Source organism: Alligator mississippiensis, chromosome 5, assembly GCF_030867095.1.
Source record: "Alligator mississippiensis isolate rAllMis1 chromosome 5, rAllMis1, whole genome shotgun sequence".
In the NCBI taxonomy this organism is placed as follows: domain Eukaryota; kingdom Metazoa; phylum Chordata; order Crocodylia; family Alligatoridae; genus Alligator; species Alligator mississippiensis.
Genome location: NC_081828.1, coordinates 55,142,968 through 55,167,582, shown reverse-complemented (window position 1 = coordinate 55,167,582; position 24,615 = coordinate 55,142,968). Strand labels below are relative to the sequence as shown.

The 24,615-nt window shown below is 43.8% G+C and overlaps 1 protein-coding gene across 7 annotated transcripts in view; it reads right to left on the bottom strand.

Annotated features, from left to right (window-relative positions):
- Positions 1–24,615, bottom strand: part of C5H1orf21 (chromosome 5 C1orf21 homolog) — a 238,402-nt gene that overhangs the window by 26,441 nt on the left and 187,346 nt on the right. For 5 of the 7 annotated variants that reach the window (XM_059728392.1, XM_059728388.1, XM_059728389.1 and 2 more), the window contains 2 exons: positions 4,631–4,707; positions 1,148–1,215 (listed from right to left, as the gene is read on the bottom strand). In XM_059728392.1, the coding sequence (XP_059584375.1) occupies positions 1,148–1,215; positions 4,631–4,707 (145 nt within the window). The remainder of the gene's footprint in view (positions 1–1,147; positions 1,216–4,630; positions 4,708–24,615) is intronic. The other 2 variants (XM_019500305.2, XM_019500304.2) reach the window with 1 other exon arrangement.

Sequence of the window (24,615 nt, the reverse complement as noted above, 5' to 3'; positions counted from 1 at the left end):
GCCTGAGGCAATGTATGTTGTGCTCCCAGCCTCTTCCACAGGAGGGCCCCAGCCCTGGCCAGTGGGCACAGCTTCAGGGCAGAGCTGCTGCTGCCACTGCTGCAGCCACCTGGGGAACTGCTGGGCTCCCCCGGCATCCAGTGACTCCTCCTCCAGTCCCTGTTGGAGCACTGAAGGCAGGAGGTAGGGAAGGAAAGCTGTGGCATTGACAGGAGCGGGATGGAGGCAGGCTTTGCTTGCACCTTGCTTTGGTTCTGCTCATGCACGGCTGGGTGGGAGACCGCATGGTGGGGGGCATGAAGTAGCTCCGCTGCTCACAAAGCCCTGCTGGACAGGCATAGGACAGGCAGGTGGGGTGTGAACAGCAGCAGCAGAAACAGGAGCCAATGTGGGCTCAGCTGCAGCCCTGCCAGGCAGGCATGGGACAGAGGCCAAGAGAACTGGTGGCACCAGGCTTGGTTCCCCCCACTCCCCGTCCTAGGGCCTTCCCTTGCTGCCTCCAGGCAGCAGCTGCTTTCCCACCCCTTTGCAGCATGCTGTGAGCCAGGTAGGCAGCACTGATCCCTCCACCCCCACCTGTGGAGGGTGTGGGCTCAGCCACATCACAAATTGCAGGCAGGGTGGGGGGAAGCTGGGCTGGGGGACAGAAGCCTCCCACACATGCACATCCGCATCACATACCCACACTCCCTACATACCCACGCACATCATACACCCACCCCTCCCACACTCTCCACCCACCATACCCACATCCCCCACAGACACACCTACCCCCCAACCACATACTCCTCTGACCACACACACATCCATATACATCTCCCTCCTCCCTCCCTCCTCACAATATACAAGAGTAAGACTGTTTTTTGAGCTATTATGCAATTGCCTCTATATACACTATACAAACTATATAGGGGGATGACCCAGTGAGTGATCTGATGATAGAGGGTAACCTAGATGACAGTGACCATGACACTATCACTTTCACTGTCCATCATAGGCCTGGGAAATCTGTCAATAAGGTACAAATTCTTGACTTCAATAAGCTAAGGACTTTAGTGAGTAATGCCCTACGGATCGCAGGGAAAGAGTGTGAATGAAGATTGGTTGTTCCTCAAGGACATGATCCTCGATGCACAGTTGTCCATACCTGTATGCAAAAAAGGTGGCACAGGGGCAGGGAGGCCATCTTGGCTCAATAGGGAAGCTGCAGATCTTCTGAAAAAGAAAAGGGAGGCTTACCAACGATGGAAGCTAGAAATTGGCCCCAAGGAGAACTACATAAGATTGGCCCACACCTGTAGGGGGCAGATTACAAAAGCAAAGGCAGTGATGAAATTCAGGTTAGCAACTGAAATCAAGGACAATAATAAGTCCTTCTATAGGTACATAGGTAACAGGAGGAAAACCAGTGGAAACATGGGACCACTGCTCAATGCATCTGGACATCTGATCACTGCACCAAGGAGAAAACTGAACTCCTGAATGAGTACTTTGCATCTGTATTCTACCAGTCTAAGAAAGACAGCATGCCAAAAGCAAATATGACACAGAATAGTCACAGCAGGGATGATCACTTAACAACAGTCAATGTAGAGCTGGTAAAAGAACAGCTAGAGACGCTGGATATCTATAAGTCAGCAGGACCGGATTAACTCCATCCAAGAGTGCTGAACTCCAAAAGACATCACAGAACCACTGGCGAAACTCTTTGAGAATTTGCAGTGCTCAGGAGAGGTCCCAGAAGACTGGAAGAGGGCCAGTGTTGTGCTCATCTTCAAGAAGGGGAGGAGAGAGGACCCAGGGAACAGCCTGACCTCAGTCCTAGGAAAAATCCTCGAAAAATTTCTTAAGGAGTCCATATGCGATAAGCTAGTAGAAGGCAAATTTCTGAACGACAGTCAGCACGGTTTTGTTGCAGGTAGGTCGTGTCTGACTAAACTAATTTCCTTCTATGGCCAGGTTATTCACCACCTGGATAAGGGAAATGAGGTTGACGCCATTTACTTGGACTTTAGGAAGGCCTTTGACTTGGTGTCCCATGAGGCTCTCAGGGTAAAACTAGGGGACCATGGGCTCAACAATTTAATGGTCAGATGGCTGGGAAACTAGCTGCAGGGTCAGACCCAGAGAGTACTAATAGACAGATCTGTGTTGACCTGGTGAAAAGTAGCCAGTGGGGTTCCCCAGGGTTCAGTACTTGGACCAGTGCTTTTCAACATCTACATCAATGATCTGGATGTGGGGATGAAAAGCTCACTGGCAAAGTTCACTGGAGACACTAAGCTGTGGGAAAGTGCGGCCACACATCACCACACCAGGTGGACCTAGACAGATTAGTTAGATGGGCAGACCAGAACCAGATGCTCTTCAACACCAAAAGTGTAAAGTGCTCCATCTGGGGAGGAAAAATCCACAACAAACTTACAGGCTCAGTGGTGCTACGCTATGCTAGCTAGCGCCACGTCTGAAAGGGACCGGAGGGGTCGTAATTGACCATAAAATGAATATGAGCCACCAGTGTGATGCTACAGTTAGCAAAGCAAACACTATGCTGGCATGCATCAACTGATGCATCTCAAGCAAAACTAAGGAAGTTATTTTCCCATTCTGCTTGGCATTGGTGAGGCCACAGCTGAAATGCTGCATCCAGTTCTGGGTGCCATGCTTCAAGAAGGATGTGGAAAAGCTTGAGAGTCCAGAGAAGAGCCATTCATATGATTAGCAGTCTGAAGAGCAACCCATTCAAGGAAAAGCTGAGAGATATAGAACTGTTCAGCTTAGAAAAGAGAAGATTTTGTGGGGATTTGGTGGCAGCCTACATATATATCATGGGAGAGCACCAGGGGCCAGGCGAACAACTATTCACCAAAGCGCCCCAGGGGAAAACCAGGAGCAACAGTCAAACTGCTAGAAGAAGGTTTCAGACTGGATATAAGGAAAAACTTCTTCAAGGTTTGTGTGACCAGACTCTGGAATAGACTCCCAGCAGGGGTGGTGCAGGCACCTACCCTGGAGATCTGCAAAAGGAGACTAGACAGACACTTTGCTGGGGTTATTTGACCCCTGCATCTTTCCTGCCCAAAGCAGGGGGGGCTGGACCCGATGAGCTCATGACGTCCCTTCCAGCCCTAAACTTCTGTGAATCTGTGAAATGCACATAAATCAGGACAAAAATATTTTTTAAATAAAATTAAAATATGTTATAGCTGATGTTTGATTTTTAGTATATGATCTGGGTTTTTTTCTGGTTCCAAGATGGCACCCCTCCCCCTTGAGTACTTCCAGGGCAAGGGTAGGGACTTCTGGTGGCAAAGGTTAGGGGGCAGGGGCAGGATTTCCAGTCCCAAGATGGCAACCAGGGGACAGGGCACCTGTCAAGGATTGGGACTACCCTTGCAGCCCTTGACATCTCATCAAAACTCATTAAATCAGCCCTCCAGCTGGAATGATTGCCCATTAGAGTTTCTTTACATCCATAAATCTGCTGGGACTAATGTTGACTAGGATTTAAAATAATGAAGTATCTCACCATCTTGCAGACAAGTACATTGCCCCCTCCTAACTGAATGTTTCTTTGTAGTTATATTTGAAATACTTATATATTGTTAATTCATTAGGACTGAACTGAGTAATATTTTATGACGTGAAAATTTGCACAATGTACTTTGTATGCAGCAAGTTTAAGTTAATAAGTGCCCTAAAGGCATAGTATATCTGCAAAGAATAGTTTTTCCTTTATTGCTTAGAATGCAACAACAGTGCTTTTATCACGTCATTGTTAACTACCAAATTTATGTCACTGTGTAATCTGTTATTTTCAATCCAATTAGTGATTAAAATGCAATGGTGATTTAGATAATAAACAAATAACTAATACTGGCAGCAGCACTGTCACAAGTGGTAAGTACGTCATGGCAGCACTGTGCATAATAATACTGACTGGTTTCAAAACATATAGTCACAGAACATATCTAAGGGTTGAATAAACTGACTGCCACATGCCACACTGTCAGCATTTTAACAAATAACTTCATCATCTTAACTGGAAGAAGTTTAATTCCCAGATTTGACATGCAGTTTATCTACCAAACCAAGCCCAAACATTGGGCACAATCTCTTGGGACACTGTAACTAACTTTTGTATGGGCATTTATGGACATGCATACACAAATGTCTAATGGTAGCAGATATATACTGCAGTGTAGTACCTTGAAAAAGTGTGGCAAGGTCAATCTAGCCAAAGTGGAGGAGGATGGGGAAGAGGGAGTAAAGGTCACATCTTTGAAAAATATACAAAGGATAGGGATTCTTAAAAGTTGCCAAAATTTAAACTGTGACCAAACTAAACACTGTGTGAGTAGTTCATCATGCCTCCCAGGTACTTCCGTCTTTAATATAGTTATGCACAGAGACTACAAATCTTGGCATACCATGCTCCATCATGAGTGGAGCAATTCTCAAGAAGATGCCCCTACAAAGTAAAAGTCTGAAGGTGGCTACATTCCTTTCCATTTTATAAAAATTGGATGTGACCGCTGATTTACTGGGGAGCCACTAACCAGCTTTCACTAGGGCAAAGTTTTACTTTAATTTGGCATTCATTTCTATTAAATTAGAAAATATAACTTACTTTGCTCGGGGTTGATGAACTAATCCTGGAATCTCTTTATTAGACTTAAGTCTTACATTTGAACTGGCACTTTTTTCCTGAAATACACAAAAACATTATATATATATATATATAGATATAGATATATAAGTATTTCTTGCATATTAAAAATAGGCATATCTGTCATAAGAAGTTACTCTGTAGTGTAGAGAGTGAAACTGCACAATCAAGTATATTAGCCATGAGAAAGCACAATCAAAAAATCTTAAAGGAAATGAAATTGGTATAACAATTCTGCAATAGGACAACCATCAACCCGTAGATAAACTAATTAAAAATCAAGTATATTATGATAGGACTTATCAGGATATATAGCCAGGTTACTGAGTAAAAAACCAGAAGCTTGTAGTGATTAAAAACTGTTATTATCTGATTACTGTTAGGCACATGACTATAACACAAGCGGCACTAACCCATGATGTTATCTAACTTTTAATGAGGTATCCTAGCACGATACTGAATGCACATAGAGACTGAAATTAACCTTATAGCTCTAGGAGTTGACTACCCCAGTACAGGGTTAAGCAACATTAGTGAGGCAGCAGGTGGAAAAATTCAGCTATCAGTGCACAAGTCTTGTGGTTAAAGAACACCACTGTCTATTGGGCTATCTGTTCAGTAATCCCTTGAAAACGTTAAGTTCACATATACACATAGCCTATGGCTGCAAACAGATGTTGCCTTTGTGCCACCATAAACATTTTTATGGAGGCACAAAACCTAAGCAAATGTTCTTAAGCCCTCTATCACACCACAAATGTCCTCATTTTGGGTTTAGACATGTCACAAAATGAAGCCAATCAGCTGTGGCAGGATGTGTTGTACCACAGTTGATCCTCTTCATTGGGTGAAACACATTGCCCGTTTTTTCAGGTAATTGCCTGGGGTGCATCTCTGTAAGCAGGAAACATCAGCCTCTCCCTGGGTCACAGCTCTGCAAGTAGGGAAAGCCAGGGCAGGTGCTCCTGGGGCTTAAGGGGTCTGATCCTGCACAAGAATTCCTGGGCTGCTTGTGTTCTCGTGCCATAAACCAAACAGACAGCTGCCACAACGGTGCCAGAAACTATTACCACCTTTGTCACAGCCACCAATTTGGGGCATTTCTGGTATGATAAGGGGTATGGACTTCTGTTTGCTTGGCCTTTGTGCCACCATAAAAAAAATTATGGCAGCACAAAGGCATTGTCTATTTCTACCCCTTGTGATGGTGATGACCCTACTCATAATCTGTGCTGCCTTTTTGCAGCTGACCTCTGTTCCCTTGTGGCAGAAGAGCAGGAACTGCCTGAGATTACCTGCATTTTCCAGCCACCATGAGCAGGAGCTCCTGTGGTTTCAGGGGTCCCATCCTGTGAGAAAATGGCCCCAGGGTGCCTCACCCTGACATGGGGCACGCATCTGAAAGCAGGAGTTTCCTGTTTGCAGGCAGGTGCCTCAATGTGGGGCTCAGCACCATGATCCACATGCTGAGGGAAACCCCAGTAGGGAATTCCTGGGGCATGAGCTTGTGAGCACAGAGAGGGGGGACTCCCATAGGGTGTTATTAACTGCAGTTAATAGACTATTACAAGTGCTAACAACACTCTCTTTCACCGTCCTCCCCCCTCACACAGTCACTCCTGAAGCTCTCAAAACAAGGGTGGTTAAGAAAAGAACCAGACATTTTAGGAGATGCAGTAATAGAAAGCAACACTCATTAAATTCTATTTGAAGAAATTTCTTTGTTACATATTTACATTGAAGTCAAGACAGAAGGAGTCAATTGTAAGGGACTGAACAGAATGGGGAAGAAAAAAAAAATTAAATGTGATTCTGAGGTGGGAGATGTTACCAATTCAGCCATAAAATAGGACAGAAAGGATCAAAGAGGTAAGTCGAGCAAAATGCTTACAGACAAGAACAACTGTTCTTTATGTAGATTAATAATAAAAAGAGCAAAACAAAACTGAGACTATGAGCCAATTCTTTAAGATAACACACTGTTTTCAATACAGAAAAATGCTATGAATTGAAACTTAGCATATAAGCATATTTACATCCTGAGAAACCTGTAAAAGGATATGGCCATCTTAAAATATTATTAAAGCAATTCACAACAGAGAAATCTGCCAGTACAGATGGCATAGGACAGGGTCAAGTTTTACATTCCATCAACTAAATAAATCAATCCAACTTCCTTGACATATTGTGACTGAGACCATTTCTGAAAAATGTGAACTAAAATTATTTTTTCTGATTTCTTCCTGGGGCTTTTTTTGGCCTGATTTAAAAAAACATATGAATAGATAAATCACTCACTTTAAAAGATCTATGAGTTATACTTAAAAAGTGGGTTTGTGTATAGTTAACACTAAAACAAATAATTCCACAGAGTATAAGAATGACCCTCCCCCCTCTATGCTTGACACCTTTCTTGATACAAATTGCCATTACCTTTCTGAAGCATTTGGAAGACTAGGCTATGCCTTACTTCAAAATAAAGTCAATACAATTTAGATAAACAAGCCTATACCCTGCCCTTTGGTCATACCTACATCTCACGTCATTGCCTCACCATTACTCATTGTAATGTAATGAATGTTGAAGCATCAAAATAAAGATGCAGCCCACCTTCAGAATTCTCTTGCGACCATACCATCTTTTAATCTCATTTTAATGTCGTTATTTATGCATGACTTTCTGCATACATGTGCAAGATAAGCAGATAAAGTTGTCAAGTGAAAGAAAAGAGAAGCAGAACTCAAAGATAATGAGGAAGGCTGATGCCAGTCTGGGAACACACTGGAAATAAAGATATAAGGCCAAGCTCCAACCTCATACACATGACTCACCTCGCTGTTGCATTTCAAAATACCTGCTGCTGTGCTAGTCTGCACACATTAATGGTATTTTTCAGACATACATTTAACATATTTGGGATTAGAATGTGGCTTGAAGTTCAGGAGCTATTACTGTACGTTCCCTAGTTATTAATGTGGGTGTTGAATTTTGGGATCTTTCCTTTCTCAGCTCCCATAAACAACACCTTAATTCAAACCATTCCCTGCAGCACACAAAGATATAGATTTAGTCTTCATTGGAAATTTGCCGATTCCAAACAATGTAACCAAATTTTACACCAACGAAGGAGATTTGTAGTTTACTCCAATCTGAAGCAAGGACAAGTTGCACCAGTCCAAAGCCCAGCTTTCCTTGTCTTTACTTGGGGTTTTCAGTTAGTGCAGCTATAGCTGTGACTTCCAGTGGGTAACTCTACCACTACAGAAAAAAAGTCTATTAGGAAAAGCTAGAAAGATTCAAGAAAAAAAGTAAATTTATATAGCAGTTTCAGTGAATAGATCTTAAAGTGTTATTCAGAAAATTAACAAACATTGCCTCAAAATTACTTTAAGTATTATTCATATTATACAGATGAAAAAACTGAGGTGCAAAGAGGTTAAGAGGCATGTCCAAGATGTAACAGAGCTGGAATAATGTCCCACATCTCCTGACTCCCAGTCCTCCCAATACTGCTTTCTCCCTCCCTTTTACCTTACAGTATGGGCATCAATAATTAATATATTTATATTATCTGGTAATTGCAATTACTTTCCCAAGTCAGAGAGTATGCCCCTTTCTCCCCTTCATTCTCTATCTGCTCATCTGGAGTAATAGGCGGAAGAAAAGGATTCAGAAAAAACAAACAGATAACAACTGTGCCCGACTCAAGCTGGGAGGATCACTTGAGTTGGCTCATCACTGTGTTTTTAGCTATTACTTACCATCAGTGATATTTTGTTGCACAGGCCAAATATTCACTTTGATAAAAATAGATTTTCAGCATTAATTCTCCAACAAATGAAACAAAATATTTTGCATCAGTTTGAAGGCAAATTAATTCAACAGTAATTGCTTGGATTCCGATAGCTAAGAAAAACAAAAACAAACTTACAAATGATTTGGAACCATCTAGCTACGCATTTGGTTAGTATACGTGACTACACAATGTTATCACTTTCTCTTCTCTTTCCCTCACTCTCTTTCCTCTTGTTTGTTGTTCCACACTTATTATGTGCTGAAGTAATTTAAGCCCTGACCCTGAAATAATTTAACGTGCAATATACTTATGTAGGAAATATGAATTTTCTTGATTCTATGCATTTGTTGACTCCAACAGGAATGCACACAAGCGATGAAATCAAGCCTCTTGTGTGAGGCCTCATCTAAACAAAAACTGATTTAATTAAATCATGTTCCTGTATTCACATTTTGAGGGGAGGAGCACAAGAACAGGTTAGCACAGAGGTTTTCAACCTTTTTTAGTAAGTGTACCCCTAGGGCAAGCGGCTGGATGCTGAGCAGGGGGGAGAGGAAGTGGTGAGTGGCCAGATGCAGAATGGGGGCATGGCAAGTGGCGGCAGCACGGCATCTGTGCAGCCCGGCTTTTGCCCCACCCCGGCCCTCCTGCTGCGATGCAGTGGTGTGGGGTGGCGGCACTCCATCCCCACCCACCTCTGCATACCCCCTGGGACCTTTCAAAGCATCTCCAGGGGTATGCACACCCTCAGTTGACAACCCCTGAGTTAGCACGAGATAAGCTAGGGAGTAAATTTACAGTCCATCAACTTCAAGGAAGATGTGGGCAGTTGAGAAAGAGTGAAGAGGAGTGCAACAAAAATGAGTAGAGACCTGGGAAAAATAACTTATAAGGAAAGGCTGAAAGAACTAGGATTGTTTAAGTTCAGTGAAGAGAAGATGATGGGGGATTTTTCTGTTCATTGAGCCAAAAAATTCTAAAAAGCACAGAAATATTTTGAATTTTTGATGCTCTGAAAAACCCACAAAAACATTTTGTCGTAACCTAAAATGTTTAAGCCAAAATGAAGTGTTTTAAGTTATTTAATCCTCTCTCTCCAAGCTTGGTGAATTCCTAAGTGAAAAATGAGGTTTCAAAGTGAAAAGTAAAAAAATTCAATTTGAAAAGCCTGTACTGGTATATTTTATTTCCAAATCCCTCTTCCCTTTTTAGTTGACAATATTTGCCCTGATCAGCCCAATTTCCTCTGAAACACCTATTTTAGGTAAATTGATTTTTCATTGAAAAAAATCACCCAACTCTATTTAAATTGAAATATATTAAATATTGTTCCTTACAATATATTAAAAAAGAAATAATTTAGAATTGGATGGTTGAATATTTGTATTGGATAGCTTATAACAAAAGAGATAATTATGGCTATTGTGTTACAGGTCAAAAAATTATCTCCATTATGTTGCAATTTGTTATAATCAAGGTAAAGCTGTCATCAAATCAAGGTGATTTAATTTGATAGATCTGTTAATAAGCATTAGTTCCACCAAAAGAATATGCTATACCAGAATTTCTGGGTATTAACAGATGGCAGTGACTGTAGTGCCAGATGCTGTTAGCATAGCAGCAACTACTAGTGCCACTATAATTACAAACCAATTTCTAAGAGGCTTCTGAACTTAATTTTAAGCATTCTCTTCCTGTATGACCATGGAAAAGCTCAGATGAGAAACTTTCCTCTCATGCCAAGTTTTATAAAAATTGTTTTAGAAAAGGCATGAGTCAAAAAATGTAATATTAATTCAGCATCCAATCCTGATAATGCCTATTTCTAAACAAAGTGCTTATTAACATGAGTGGCCCCATTATTTTACATAGGACTATGCCTGTGAAGGCTTCTTTTGTGCCTGAAGGGCCTGAGTCATGAACTGGTAACAGAAAAGCTGGCAGTTCAAGTGATCTTAAGTCTCAATTTAGGATTGAGACAACTGCTACCAAGAAGAAGTGAGGGGTGGTGGTGGCTGGAGACTCCCTTCTGTGGGGGATAGAGGAAGCCATCTGCCAACCTGATCTGTTGTCTCTGGAAGTCTGCTGCCTGCCCAGAGCCTGGATCTGAGATGTTGCAGAGGGATTACAGAGACTCATCCAGCCCTCTGACTACTACCCCATGTGGGCACCAGTGACACTGCCAGGGGAGACTGAGTGGATCAGAAGCAACTACAGGGCTCTGGGTGCAAGGGTGAAGAGCTCTGGGACTCAGGTCATGTTTTCTTTGATCCTTCCAGTCAAGGGAAAGGATATAGGCAGGAACAGGTACATCCTGCAGAGCAATACCTGGCTGCGCAGGTGGTGTTGCCAGCAGGGATTTAGCTTCTTCCACCATGAGATGTTGTTCCAAACAGAAGGATTGCTGAGAATAGATGGAATAGAGGGAAGAGCAGACAGGGCTTTAAACTAGGTTCACCGGGGAATGGAGACCTGGAGGAAGAGCAAGCAGGAAGGAGGGCAACAGGTGAGGTGAGTATGAGGTGTTCTCATACTTCCTGAGAAATCAGGACAATTGACTAGTTACCTCAGGTGCCTGTACACAAATGCACAGAGCCTGGGAAACAAGCAGGATGACTTGGAAGTCCTTGTACAGTCATGGAGCTATGACATGATTGGAATAACAGACTTTGTGGGATAGCTCGCATGACTAGAGCACTGTCATGGGTGGGTACAAACTGGCAGGAGAGAAGAGGAGGAGTTGCACTTTAAAAGAGCCATATGATTCCTCAGAGCTCCAGTATAAAACTGGAGATAGGCCTGTTGAAAGTCTCTGGGTTAAGGTTAGAAGGGAGAGCAACAAAGCTGATGTTGCAGCAGGTGTCCCTTCCAATCCTAATTTTCTAAGATTCTATGAATAAAAGTGCTAGCTTGTATGTTTATAGACAGATGCACCACATCAAACCAGAAAAGAAACACCAATTCCACTGTTTAAAACACCTGCAAATTATTGATGTAGTGACTGATTTTAAGACATGCTTTCCAAATCAGAATATGCACTAAAATATTTCACATAACAGTACAGATGCAACAGCTACATATTTTTAATTTCATTCCACCATGACAATTCAAAACAGTTTGACACTCAATTATGATAGTGGGTTATTATAACCTTACAATGAAGAAGCGATCATGCAAGAGGGTAGTTGAAGGCTCTGGAAGGTGATAAAAAGTAAAGAAAAATTACAAATTATGATATGCTCCCTCAATTTATGAGAAGAAACTACATTATTGCATGCGTGGTATATATATTTACAAACATTGAATGTGTGTGATGCCTTCTGTCATGGACAACACCAAAAACAGAACTCCACGTATGAAAGTATGGAGCCTCTATGATTTGAACTACAGAGTAGGGCTGTGCAAAGTTTCAGTAGCCAATTCGATTCAGAGGACATTTGGCCCGATTCGGTAGCCGAATCTCCAAATCCAAATCCAAATCGGGAGACCCATTAAATCAAATTGAATCAGGAGACCTGTTAAAAGGTCTGAATCGATTCGGAAGCCTCCGAATCAATTCAGAGAGATTTGGAGATTCGGAAGGCTTGCAGGAAACAAACTGAGAAGAGGGAGGGGGATGGGGTGATCTTCCATATATGGAAAAGGCTGGGGGGGGCGGGGGGAGACTGCTCTTATATTGACATCTGTAGCTGGCCAGTGACTGTGATCTTTCTCTGAGTTCCCTTCCAATCACAGTGCTCTGGGGGAGGGACATAGAAAAAATATATCAAGCTGTGTCTGAAGTGATCTGTGCCTTTTGTGACTTGTGTCTCTCTTGGACCACCAGCGTGTGAAAGGCTCTGGGGCTTGCTATCTAGTCTCTTGGTAGCTAGTCTCTCTTCTTGTAAATTGTATCCAATCCTTTCTTACTTACCCTTGCCTACAATCCCTATTGTTATCCCTATCCATTCCGTTCAACTTATTCTCCCCCCAAATCCTCTTATTTGTTCTTGTTAGCCTGTCTTTCCCCCTCTCCTTCCCCCCCCAAAAAAAGAAACCTGTGTTTTCCCTGACAGTATGTTATCACTGTGCAGGGAAGCACAACATATATTAGAAACACACACACATTTTGCAGCTCACCAAACGTTATGAAGTGCGCTGGAAAGGCAGGTGCCAGGTCTTCTGGCAGGAGAGGGAGAGGGGGCAGAGAGAGAGCTGCAAGTTCCCCCCACCCCAAAGATAGACGCACCCTCTTTCCTGGCAGCGATAAGTCTTCTGCTGCTAGTGGGAGCAAGGAGGTGGTAACAGTGTCTGCACCTGCACCACCACCACTAACACCACTAACCAGCAGCAGCATGACGTTCTCCACCCCAATTTCAGTTCCCAGCGTGAGCCTTCCAGTGCCAGAGGAGGAGCTGGATCTGGAAGCAGAGTAGCCGAGAGCCATAGCAAAGGAAATTCTGGGGAAGAAGGAAATCTGAGTTTGTGCTCCACACGGCTCAAAGTTCCCCTAGACGCAGGTGGTCCAGCTCCTCCTCCTGTTGTGCCTCTGTCTGGTGAGGAGAGGGATAAGACAGGATCCCCACCCTCAACCTAGAAGTGGGTGGGTAGTGTAGTGTGGGATCATTTTGAGGTGGCAGATGATCCCAGGTATGCTACCTGCCAGCACTGCCAAAGGCAAATCAGCCGGGGCAAGGACATAAAACATTGTCATCATGGCGATGCTGCTGCACCTCAGGAAGCAGCACCCCTTTGCCCTTGTTCCTCCTCAGCCTGGCATCAGTGGGAGCGTGCCCAAAATGAAGTCCCTCTCTCACTCCCAAGCCCCCATCCCCAAGAAGCAGAGGCAGGCCACCCTGGACCAGTGGGGGAAAGGTGGAGACAAATGGAGGCGCATTCCAAAGGTGAGCAAGGTCACCTAGAGCATTGGGGAGATGCTTGCTCTGGATGGCCAGTAGGCCTCTGTGAAGGGAAAGTATTCACTTCAGATTTGGATTTGGTGATTCAGAGGGACAGTAATTCAATTCAGTGATTCGAATTACTGTCCCGATTTGATTCAGCCAAAATCGAATCTGAAAATATTCAGCGCTAAATCTTATTTGGTCATAGACTATACAGGCAGGCAGTGCCAGCAGGGGCAGCTGGGGGAGCAGTTGGACAAGCCCTGGTTTGAGCTGGCAGCCCCAGGAGAAGCCATGGCTCATCTGGCTGCTCCCCCGGCTGCCTCCCCACTGGGGCAAGGCAGGCAGTACTGGCAGTCCTGAGAGAAACTGCAGGGGCTAGGGAGAATGACTGAGGAGCTGGGGAACCCAGGGCTGCCAGCTCAAGCCAGGGCTTGCCCAGCTGCTCTCGCCGGCACTGCTTAGTGCCTGCCTATGGCCAAATCTCCAAATCTCTCCAAATCTCTCTGAATCAATTTGGAGACTTCTGATTCAATTCAGAGAGATTAATGGGTTTCCCGATTTGATTTGGAGATCTGGCTGCTTAATCGGGCTGAATGTCCTCTAAATCAAATTGGCTACCGAAGCTTTGCACAGCCCTAATGGCCGGCCCTTCTCCTTTGTTGAGTGGCCAGGGTTCAGGCAGCTCAAGGTGCTTGTGGTCCCATCCTAGCAAGTGCCCACACGCACCACTTTTAGCAGGACGGTGGTGTCCTCCCTGTATGAGGCATGCAGGGAGTACTTGAGGGAGGAGCTGCAGAAGGCAGGTCCACAGGTAGCCTTGCACTTCACCTCGGTCATCTGGAGCAGGCGGGGTGGAGATCATGCTTACCTCTCCCTCACAGGGCACTGATGCGATCAGTCAGGGTGTTGGTGGGCTCTCCTTCAAGCGGAGGTGATGGATGGGTCCCACATGGCAAGCGAGATCATGGTGGCCATGAACTACACGGTGAGGGGGTGGCTCGCTGGGCAGGGTGAGCTCACCCGCAGGCTCATGGTCACCAACAATGGGGCCAATATGGTCAAGGCAGCGCGTGATGCCAACTTTGTTGGCATCCCCTGTGTGGCACACAAGTTCTACCTCCTAGTCAGGGATGCCTTGGAGGGAGACAGGGCTCCCGGTGATGGCATTGTCACTACCAGCCTGCATATTTTGAAATGCATGAAGGTGACGGGTTACTTCCACTGGAACATCAAGGGGAGCAAGATGCTGTGGAACAAACAGGCAGAGCTGAGCATCACGCAGCATGAAATCATGCAGGATGTGGAGACTTGGTGGAATTCCACATACCTGATGCTGGAAAGGCTGGTCGAGTAACAGAAGTCCATCCGTGAGATGGCTTTGGTTGGGGAGATTGGGATTAGTGGCCCCCTTACCAAAACAGAGTGGGATACAATCTCCCAGATCTTGGTAGTCCTCAAGCCATTGCTCGAGGCCACCAAAAACCTCAGTGCTGACTATGCCCTCCTTAGCCAGGTGATCCCCCATAGTGAAGGAGCTTGAGAATGAAATGGAGAAGTTCCATGGGATCAATGTTCCTGGCTGGGGAAAGCCACTTTCACCAGAGGTGCAGGCACTGGTGAAGCAGCTGAAGGAGGCATCAAAAAAACAGCTGGATCCACTGCAGTTCACACGCTGGTGAGCATGTGAGTCCCCGAGGGCAAAGGGGAGCATCTGCAGCAGCAAAACCCTTAATCACTGGACAGAGGTGCTGGTGAACGGAGTCAGGGAGGCAGAAGGGCAGAGGCAAGGGGACGTGGAAGAGGGGTATTCACGTTCCCGTGCCAGCACTCCAACCACAAGCCAACGTCCTCCACCACAGCCACTGCCAATGTGGGCCAAGGGCATGGCTTCAATGCTGGGGTCCAGAGGTACCAGAGCCCACCATCAGGTGGGTAGCATGGAGGCCTTGGTGGCTACCTATCTCACTGAGGATGTGGGGCTGCTGCACTGCAACTCCTTGGCCTATTGGGCAACCTGCATCCAGGTGTAGCAGGATCTGGAGATAGTTGCCCAAGAACACCTGTCCTATTCACCAACCAGTGCTCTAAGCAAGAGGGCATTCAGCATTGCTGGGGATGTTGTGACACCCCACTGCACTTCCTTGGATCCTGGTTTGGTGGAGCAGTGGGTGTTCCTGAAGGTGAACCTCCTGCTGCACATGGAGTGACTGACACCCTCCTCACTTCACACCTATTTGTTTTTTTGATTTGCTTTCAGAAACTTGAGGTGCACTTCCACAGAAACCCCTGCACCACTATGCCTGAAACCTGGCACATGAGGGGCTACCATCCCTGCTGCATTCATCTCGCTCTGCCTTAACACACACAAGTGATATGAGTTTTGCTTTCAACAGTTTGAGGTGCACTTTCACAGAAACACCTGCACCTATATCCTTGAAACTTGGCACACTTAATGCCCTCAGAAGGGGCTACCATCCCTGCTGTTTTCATCCGAATCTGCAAAAAATTTACGAAGTTATAGGTATTTTAGTGATTCCCTATTATAGTTTATGGCCAAATCTCTGAATCCACATCAGCTGAATCAAATTGGCACAGCGATTCCAATCACCGAATCGAATCACTGTCCCTCCAAATCGGCTGAATCCAAATCCAAATCTAATACTTGCTGCTTCGCACAGGCCTACTCCAGAGCTAGGTGTGAGACTCTAAGAAACCAATATCCTCTCTGAATAAGGCATATAGAAGGACACATGCAACGTCCAATGGTTTACATATTTCTCCTGGGCAAGGGAAGAACATCCTAAGAATCTTGAGGCCCACTGCAGTTTGATTCATGGCCAGGCCCCCACTTACATGATGCCTCTCTCCCACCTTAGCTAATTTGAAACTGGGAACTCTTCAGAGTTGAAAGCACGTGTCTACAGCTCAAGCTAAATACCAAGGCTCTGAAACCAAAACATTTAACAAACCCATATCCCTTGTGGCTCAGAAGCAGAGCAAGACTATGTAGTATACACTACACAGTAGGAGACACATATAACTACACACTTTTAAAAATTAAAGCAGGGACTTGAGCACCCTTTTATCTTCAATCAAACTTAATGAAAAAAGAAAACAATGATATAACAAAGTCCTTTGCCTTTTATATACGTTCCAGACATATGAGACTACAATGATTCTATAATGTGGATTCTGTCACGTAGACAGCCGCCTGCACACACAACCATGACAGTCAATAGACTCTGGCACTGCTCCATTATTGATGCACATTTTGCCCCAGGCTGCTAGAAAATACAGCTCACAATCTGCCACTGGAGCTAAATTTTAAAGTGCACCTTGTAACTGAGGCATGTCAGGCAACAATGGAATCAGGCCTATTCATTTTATTCTGTGTTGCATTACTGTTACCTCTGGTACCCCAGTCCTTAAAAAGGGGGCTTTAAAACATGGTTTATATTCATAAACTGTATGCTTAAGATACATATATACAGCATTGGAATGAAGTTTCTATTACAGGCAAAGAATGAGCAACATATTGACTTAACAGAAAATAGACAGACAATGTTTGTTAGATTAAAGCATTGTGGTCTTTTACCTACCTGAAATACAAAAATGCCCTGAATGACTTAAGAATGAAATTATAACATTTATCTGGTAAAACACCAAATCACACTGAAGCAAACTGTTCTAGAGGAGGCTAGGAAGTGACTGTTATTATTTGAGGACTCAAGTTTACTCAAATCACATCTTCCAACTAAATCTTTAAAAACCACTGAATATTTATCAGTCCATTTTGGTAAAAAATTAATGACCATGTGAGGCAAAATTTTCCTTGAGTAAATGCAGAACTTATCTTATTCTACCTTGCCTTTCCACGGTCACAAGCCAATTTATACAAATTAATGAATTAAGCATCTCATCATCCTTGTGAGGTAGCTAAATGTTATTATCCCTGTTTAACAGATGGGGAAACAGAAACACAGAGATGTTAAGGGACAGGGCTATAAGCACATAAATATGAACTTGTATGCAAAGTTGTGGGGAAAACAGGTGTATAACTGTGTATATTTTTGAAAATATGGTCCTATTAAGTCATCCAAGATCAGACAGCAAGTCTGTGCAAAAGCCATAAACTGTTTGCAGACTTCCTTTAGAAGACTTGAATTAATTGAATCTGCTGGAGCATGCTAATTACCATGTTCTGGCAGACTCTAGTATCACGCGTTATCAGTGTTCTTGTGCTGAAAAATGGCAGTAGGGGCACTTTAACTAAAGCCTGTCCATAGGCCATGAGTGGTGCAGGTCAGCCCATGCTCTGGGAACCATCACAGTTAAGGCTGTCACTGCTCATCCCCCTGCCAGGTTTCCTGTCACATGACACTATTCTGTGCATCAGGTGCAGCCCATGGGCCATATCTTGCAGGGTGTGCAAAGCGGGCTCTATTAGATTCAGATTCAGCCCAAATCAGGGACAGTGATTCGATTAGTTGATTTGGATCAATGTCCCTGATTCGATTTGGCCAAAACTGAATCTGAAGATTCGATGTTGATTTGGAGAATCAGCGATTCAGACAGAGATACAGATTTAAAAGCTTTTTCTATATACCTTGAGGTACCAGCGCGGTTTGTGAATGCTGCTTGGCAGTGAACCCAGAAGTGTACTGGAAGTACTTCCAGTCCAATTCCGGGTCTGCCCCCCTTCCGGGAAGGGGGGAAAGTCTGCCTCAACAATTGGCTGCAGGGGGACCCTGGGTGCCCCCCCCCGACCCAGGGGGCAGCAGTCGCTGAGCTGAGGGGGGGGGGCACCGAGGGGCCCCCCCGTGTGCTCCCCGGCAGACCCAGAAGTGGACCGGATGTGCTTCTGGTCCACTTCTGGGTCTGCTGCTGAGTGTGCTGGGGAGCCCCCTGTGCTTCTGCGGGACACTCTGTGCGCCCCAGCATTGCAGCATTCACGAGCTGCCTGATACTTAGAGGTATGTAGAAAAAACATTTAAATCTGTGTCTATGTCCGAATTGCTAAATCTTTCCGAATCTCTCCAAATCGATAGACTACATTTTAATTGAGAGTTTCATAAATGTTCTCCTCCCATTTAAGATTGTACAGGGTCCTGGAGGCAGCTCCAAAATTTTCTTACAGAGAAGCATAATAATTTAAAAATATTTAAAAGAAATTTTAGTTTTTTTAAATTCCGTGAATTTCTTTGAATCCCCATGACTCCCAGTGGCACCTGCTTATTTACTTTGCTGAATCAGGGCCAGATCTGAAGTCAATAGAGTCTTTCAATTTATTTCTACTGACTTTGACTCATGCCCCCAAGACACAAGAGAAGTAACTTCTTTGCCTGTTCCCAATTAACAGGATTTGTGTGCATACATTTCTTCCTGCCCATTACAAATAAGCCATTTAATTATGTTGTACTAGGAGCTGCAGTTCTTTAAGGAAATACTATATATGACTGCCATATAAGGATAAATAGTGAAAGAAGAGTTGAAGACAGAGGTAGGGCAAAAAGAACAAAATGAAGAAGTCAGTGAAGAACATGATTTAGAACACAAGGACCATTCAGCAGCCCAAAAATAAAACAGCCTCCACTGTGTCCTTCCTTGGAAAGCTTCTCAGTCTCTGATTATTGGCATGGCTAGGTTCTTTTGACTTCCTTTTAATTACATAGGCTTCATACCTTGCATGTGCACACCCAAGACTTCCATATCCTCAGTGACTACAGCTCATTGTAAAAGTTCCTCCTCCCTCTCAATATTTTGAGCTTTCAGGAGTAATATGGAGGTATATTTCAGGTAAGAACAGGATTTGGAAATAATGTTATAGCTATCCTTGTGGATATGGTAACAAACTATGCTAACAAATCATACCATACCCGAGATCCCAGGCCAAGTTCTACTTGACACTAATTTAGGGAGACCTTATTTAATCCTTATATCATGCCTTGCTTCCAGATCCAGCTCAGCACTAGCTGCAGCCACTGCAACAAACCTATTTTATCTGTAGGTTTGGCACTGTGCAGACTGACACCCTGCTCATTTCTCTAGATTGCTCTTTCGGTGTCCTCTTCAAGGATATCTGATCTGAGCTGATTTAGTTTCTGTTAAGATTACCACCTGGTTGGACTTTTTTTTTTTTTTACTCCATCAGCTGTTTATTTTTTGCCTGAAAGTAAGCTGGAGCCAGACAGATGCTACTTGCTGTGTATTTTTAAAAAATTCCTTTGACATCTAAAGATATAAGGCAGGGGTTAGCAATGTTTTTGGGCAGAGTGCTGAAAACACCTGCAACCTCGACTTGTAAGAGCCATTTCAGGGCGGATGGCAGGGAAGCTGCAAGGGGTCTGATCTTTGTTGTGGCAGTGAAGCTCCGGCCCCTTCCCTGCCATCTGCCCTGAAATGCATATGCCAAGCAAAATGTCTTTGCATGCCACACACTGGCACGTGTTGGGGCTTGCCTACCTCTGATATAAGGCCTGATTTTTAGAAGAGATGAGTTCCTACTGCTCCTATTGACTTTAATTGGGATTGGGGATGCTCAGACTTAGAAACCAGGCCTGAATGAATGCTAAATGGTTGGCGGAGGGAGGGGGCGGGGAGGAATAGAGGAAGGAAAGACCATGTTGTTCTCATGGTATATTCAAATACAGCACAGAATCAACCAAAATTATAGGAGTTCAAGCGTCAATGAAGAATACTGCTAAAGAGGATATAACTGCAACAACTAAAAAAAAAAATGTAGGAAATTCTCATCACAAAAACTTTTCCAAAGGAAATTAACACTTATTACCTCAAACATCTACAAGTTTTAAAAGTCTCAGTCAAACACATGACCTCCTTACCATTAGAGAGTCTGAACATCTCAAGTATAGCATCCAGGAAATTCCATGTAATACCTGACCATAACCCAACCCTCGTCTTTTAACCTCTCAATCAAACATTGACCTTTTGTTTAACTGTGAATACATTTGTTTGTATGAGGAAGACTGAAGGGTCTAAAGTTAGCAAGTCATCATGAAACAAATCTGTTCTCACTGAATGTAGTGGCAAACCTCCCATTACATCAATATGAACAGGATCAGACATTTGTATATCTATATACAAGCACAGTTTTGAAGTATTTATATGACCATTACTAAGAGAAATGCACTAGCAGATGGTAAGATTACTCGTGTAAGTGTAGAAATATGATGGTAGTTTTTTAAATAAAACTATTTGATGTACAATGACGTAGGTGCTGAATGTGTAAGTGCTGTGTAGCGAATAACTCTGGATAGTATTTTTGATATGACCAAAATATATTGATTTCAGAGAAAATGGCACATCTGGAGGTTGTTGTATTGAGGTGTGTTATTTTTGAGGACTAAAAGGGTAAATTTAAGATCAAGTGAATGGTAAAAAATGGCTAGATGCTAGCATAGCACAATAAAATAAACCATGAAACTATGAAAGCATTAAGGAAATGCTCCTCTCTCTGAACTAACTCATAGATATACTCCCTAAGAGCATGTGGAATGCTCTTACCCACCCAGATGACTAGGCCTCCTAAAATCTACAGTGATACAAATAATAGTAAATACTTTCAGAATTCTTTTTTGTCCCAGACAGGTACACCTGGGCCTGTTATCATTATTTTCATGAGAGCAGTTTTATAATTTCACCATTCATGATAGGAACATCTTTTACTAGAAGTTATCTGTAAATGCTATTCCTTGAGTCATTATTAAATAAATTACTTGATACCAAAAATCCCCAATCAGGAGTACAAGGTTCCTTGGGTGAATTTAATATCTTTTATTAGACCAACCCAAATAGTTGGAGGATAGTTATTAAGCAAGCTTTTGAGTTCAAAAACCCTTCGTCAGGCTAAGGAAGTTTCAGCAGTTGGTGTGTGCTCTTCCTGGATGCAATGAAAAGTAAAGACGCCAGGGGCTGGGCTGGGGAGTCGGGTGCCAGGCAGATTATAATGTATCAAAAATCCAATGTCTATGTTTAGTCCATGATCTCTAGTATCCAGCAGGTTGATGAAATGGAGCTCATAGGCTCGTCTCTGGGAAGTGTTGTGTAAGTTTCCCTTGAGGATCAGGACAGAGATTGGAGAGAGAGTGGCCCTCCTGTGAGAAATGTGCCCCCACCAGTAATTGGGTGTTTCTGTCTTTGATAGATTTCCGGTGTGCGTTCATTCTGGTGCGCAGTTGTTGTTTGGTCTCTCCTACATATTTTCCATCGGGCATTTGGTGCATTGGATGAGATATATTACATTTCTGGAGGTGCAGCTGTAAGATTCTGGGATGCTGATGGCTCTGTTGTGGGGTGTAGTGTTGTGGGGGTTGTGGAGATGTGTTGGCAGGTTTTGCATTTCTTGTCCTGGCACGGTCTGGATCCTTTTGGTGTGTTCTGGGCTTGAGGAAGTTTGCTTCTGGCGATGAGGTTGGCGAGGTTCGGTGCTTGTTTGAAGGCTAGGATGGGTGGCTCTGGGAAGATCTTTTTAAGAATAGGGTCTCTTTCTAATATGGGTTGCAATTTTTTGAGGATTTTCTGCACAGGTTCAAGGGAGGGGTGATAGGTCATAACCAGCGGTGTGCGATTTGTGGGGGGGTTTCTTCTGTATTGCAGAGGTTCTTCATGTGGTATCCGGGTGTCTCTTTCAAACGTGCGATCTCTCTCTCTGGACGAGTGTCCTTGTTGGGTGAAAGCCTTTTTAAGATTGGTGAGGTGGCGATCCCGGGTGTTCTCTTCAGTACAAATGCGGTGGTATCTGAGGGCTTGGCTGTATATCACAGCTTTTTTGTTTGGTGTGTTTAGGGTTTAGGGTGATTGCTGGTTCTGTGCAGATATGTATGTTGGTCTGTGGGTTTCTTGTATACTGTGGTCTGTATTTTACCCTTCTGGATACTGATCATTGTGTCTAAAAAGGAGATGTTGGTGCTGGAGTATTCTAAAGAAAGTCGGATGGAGGGATGGCAACTGTTGAATTTCTGATGGAACTCAATCAGAGATTGTAGGTTTTCAGTCCAAATGATGAAGATGTCATCGATGCATCTTAAGTATAGCAAGGGTTTGATGGTGCAGTTCTTGAGGAAGTCTTCTTCCAGGTGACTCATAAAAAGGTTGGCATACTGTGGGGCCATTTAGTGTCCATAGCTGTTCCCATCATCTGGAGGAAGTGTTGATTATTAAAAGTGAAATTGTTGTGTGTGAGGATGAAGTGTATAAGATCAGTAATATCTTTGGGCCTGTGTTCTGAGTTGTAATCTTGTTCCTGTAGCTATGTAAGGCAGGCTTGGATGCCATCCTGGTGTGGGATGTTGGTATATAGGCTGGTAACGTCCATGGTGGCTAGGAGTGTGTTGCTGGGAAGGTGGTCTATGTTTTTAAGTTTCCGTAGAAAGTCTGTAGTGTCTTGTATAAAACTTGCTCTGTGGGTGACAAGCGGTTTTAGGATTGATTCAATGAAACCTGATATTTCCTCAGTTAGGGTCCCATGGTTGGATATGATAGGTCTGCCAGGGTTCCCTTATTTGTGGATTTTAGGGAGCATGTAAAAAGTCCCCGGGTTATGTATTCAAAATTCAAAATGTATCCACAATTCAAAAAGGATGTGGAGAAGCTTGAGAGAGTCCAGAGAAGAGCCACGCGCATGATCAGAGGTCAGGGAAGCAGACCCTATGATGACAGACTGAGAGCCCTGGGGCTCTTTAGCCTGGAAAAGTGCAGGCTCAGGGGTGATCTGATGGCCACCTACAAGTTTATCAGGGGTGACCACCAGTATCTGGGGGAACGTTTGTTCACCAGAGCGCCCCAAGGGATGACGAGGTCGAATGGTCACAAACTACTACAAGATCGTTTCAGGCTGGACATAAGGAAGAATTTCTTTACTGTCCGAGCCCCCAAGGTCTGGAACAGCCTGCCACCGGAGGTTGTTCAAGCGCCTTCATTGAACACCTTCAAGATGAAACTGGATGCTTATCTTGCTGGGATCCTATGACCCCAGCTGACTTCCTGCCCTTTGGGCGGCGGGCTGGACTCGATTATCTTCCGAGGTCCCTTCCAGCCCTAATGTCTATGAATCTATGAAATGTAGTGGGGGGATCAAGGTCTGTAGTTTTTCTTGTAGTCTTGATGGAAATGATTTGATGGTATTGTTGAGTTTTTTGGTGAAAAGGGAAGTAGGATCTTCTTGTAGTTCTTTGTAGTAGGTGGTGTCAGAGAGCTGTCTCTTGGCTTCCTTTATGTAATCCTCACGGTTTAGGATGACTATGGCTCCTTCTTTATCTGCTGGTTTTATTACTATTTGGTGGTTAGAGCTTAGAGATTCTATGGCCTTTTTCTCTGGTAGAGAGAGGTTGTTGTGGTGGCGTGTGTTGCTGATTATTTCATTGTTCATTCTTTCCCTGAAGCAGTCAATGTAGCGGGGTCAAGGTTAGGGTTTCGTCCACTGTAAGGTGTCCAATCTGATGGGTTTTTTGGGCTTCTTTGGCACTGATCCTTTCCTGAATGTTGTCAGAGGATGAGTTGTTGTTGGGAGTGGGTTCAGTTTGGTCGTGGACATATTCTTTGAGGCGCAGGCGTCGGAAGAATTCTTCTAGTTCTCCACATTGAAGTATTTTATTAGGGTATTTTTCTGGACAAAAATTTAGGCCTTTAGAAAGGACAGATTTTTCAGTTTTGGTAAGCGTGTGTGTGGAGAGATTGATAATATTTGTGGGTTGGTTGCTGCTTTCGGTTTCCTCAAGTCTGAGGTTGGAATGTTGTAAGGTGTTGGTGTTGTTCCTCTGATGGTTGTTTTGTGGCTGGGGAGCTTGTTCTTGGAGTAATTTGTTCCATTTCCTCTTTTTATGTAGGGTGAATGCTGTAGAAAGTTTTTCGTAGTCTCTTTGTATCCACTGTATATTGTCAGGGAACAGGCATGGACTTCTGTCTTTTAAGTTGTTGTAGTACATGGTGATTTCCTTCCTGAGTTGGTCTCTTTTGGAGAAGAGTAGGTGAAGTAGATGATTTCTAATTTTCTCTGAAGTTCTTCTGCATAGCTGTGAAGCATATTTGGAGTTGTGTGTAGTAGTCAGGGGATTGCAGATGTTTAGTCCTCGGGGAATGAAGTTGTGTTTCTTGCAAAGGCTTAGAAAATACATGTCGCTGTTGAGTTTGGCTTCTTTCTTTTTCATGTTGTACAGTTTCCATTTCAGACAGCTGAATTCGATATCTTCCATGTTGCAGGGGTGTAGGTTGTAGCTGTGACACTTAAATGTCGTTTGTAAAAGTAGTAA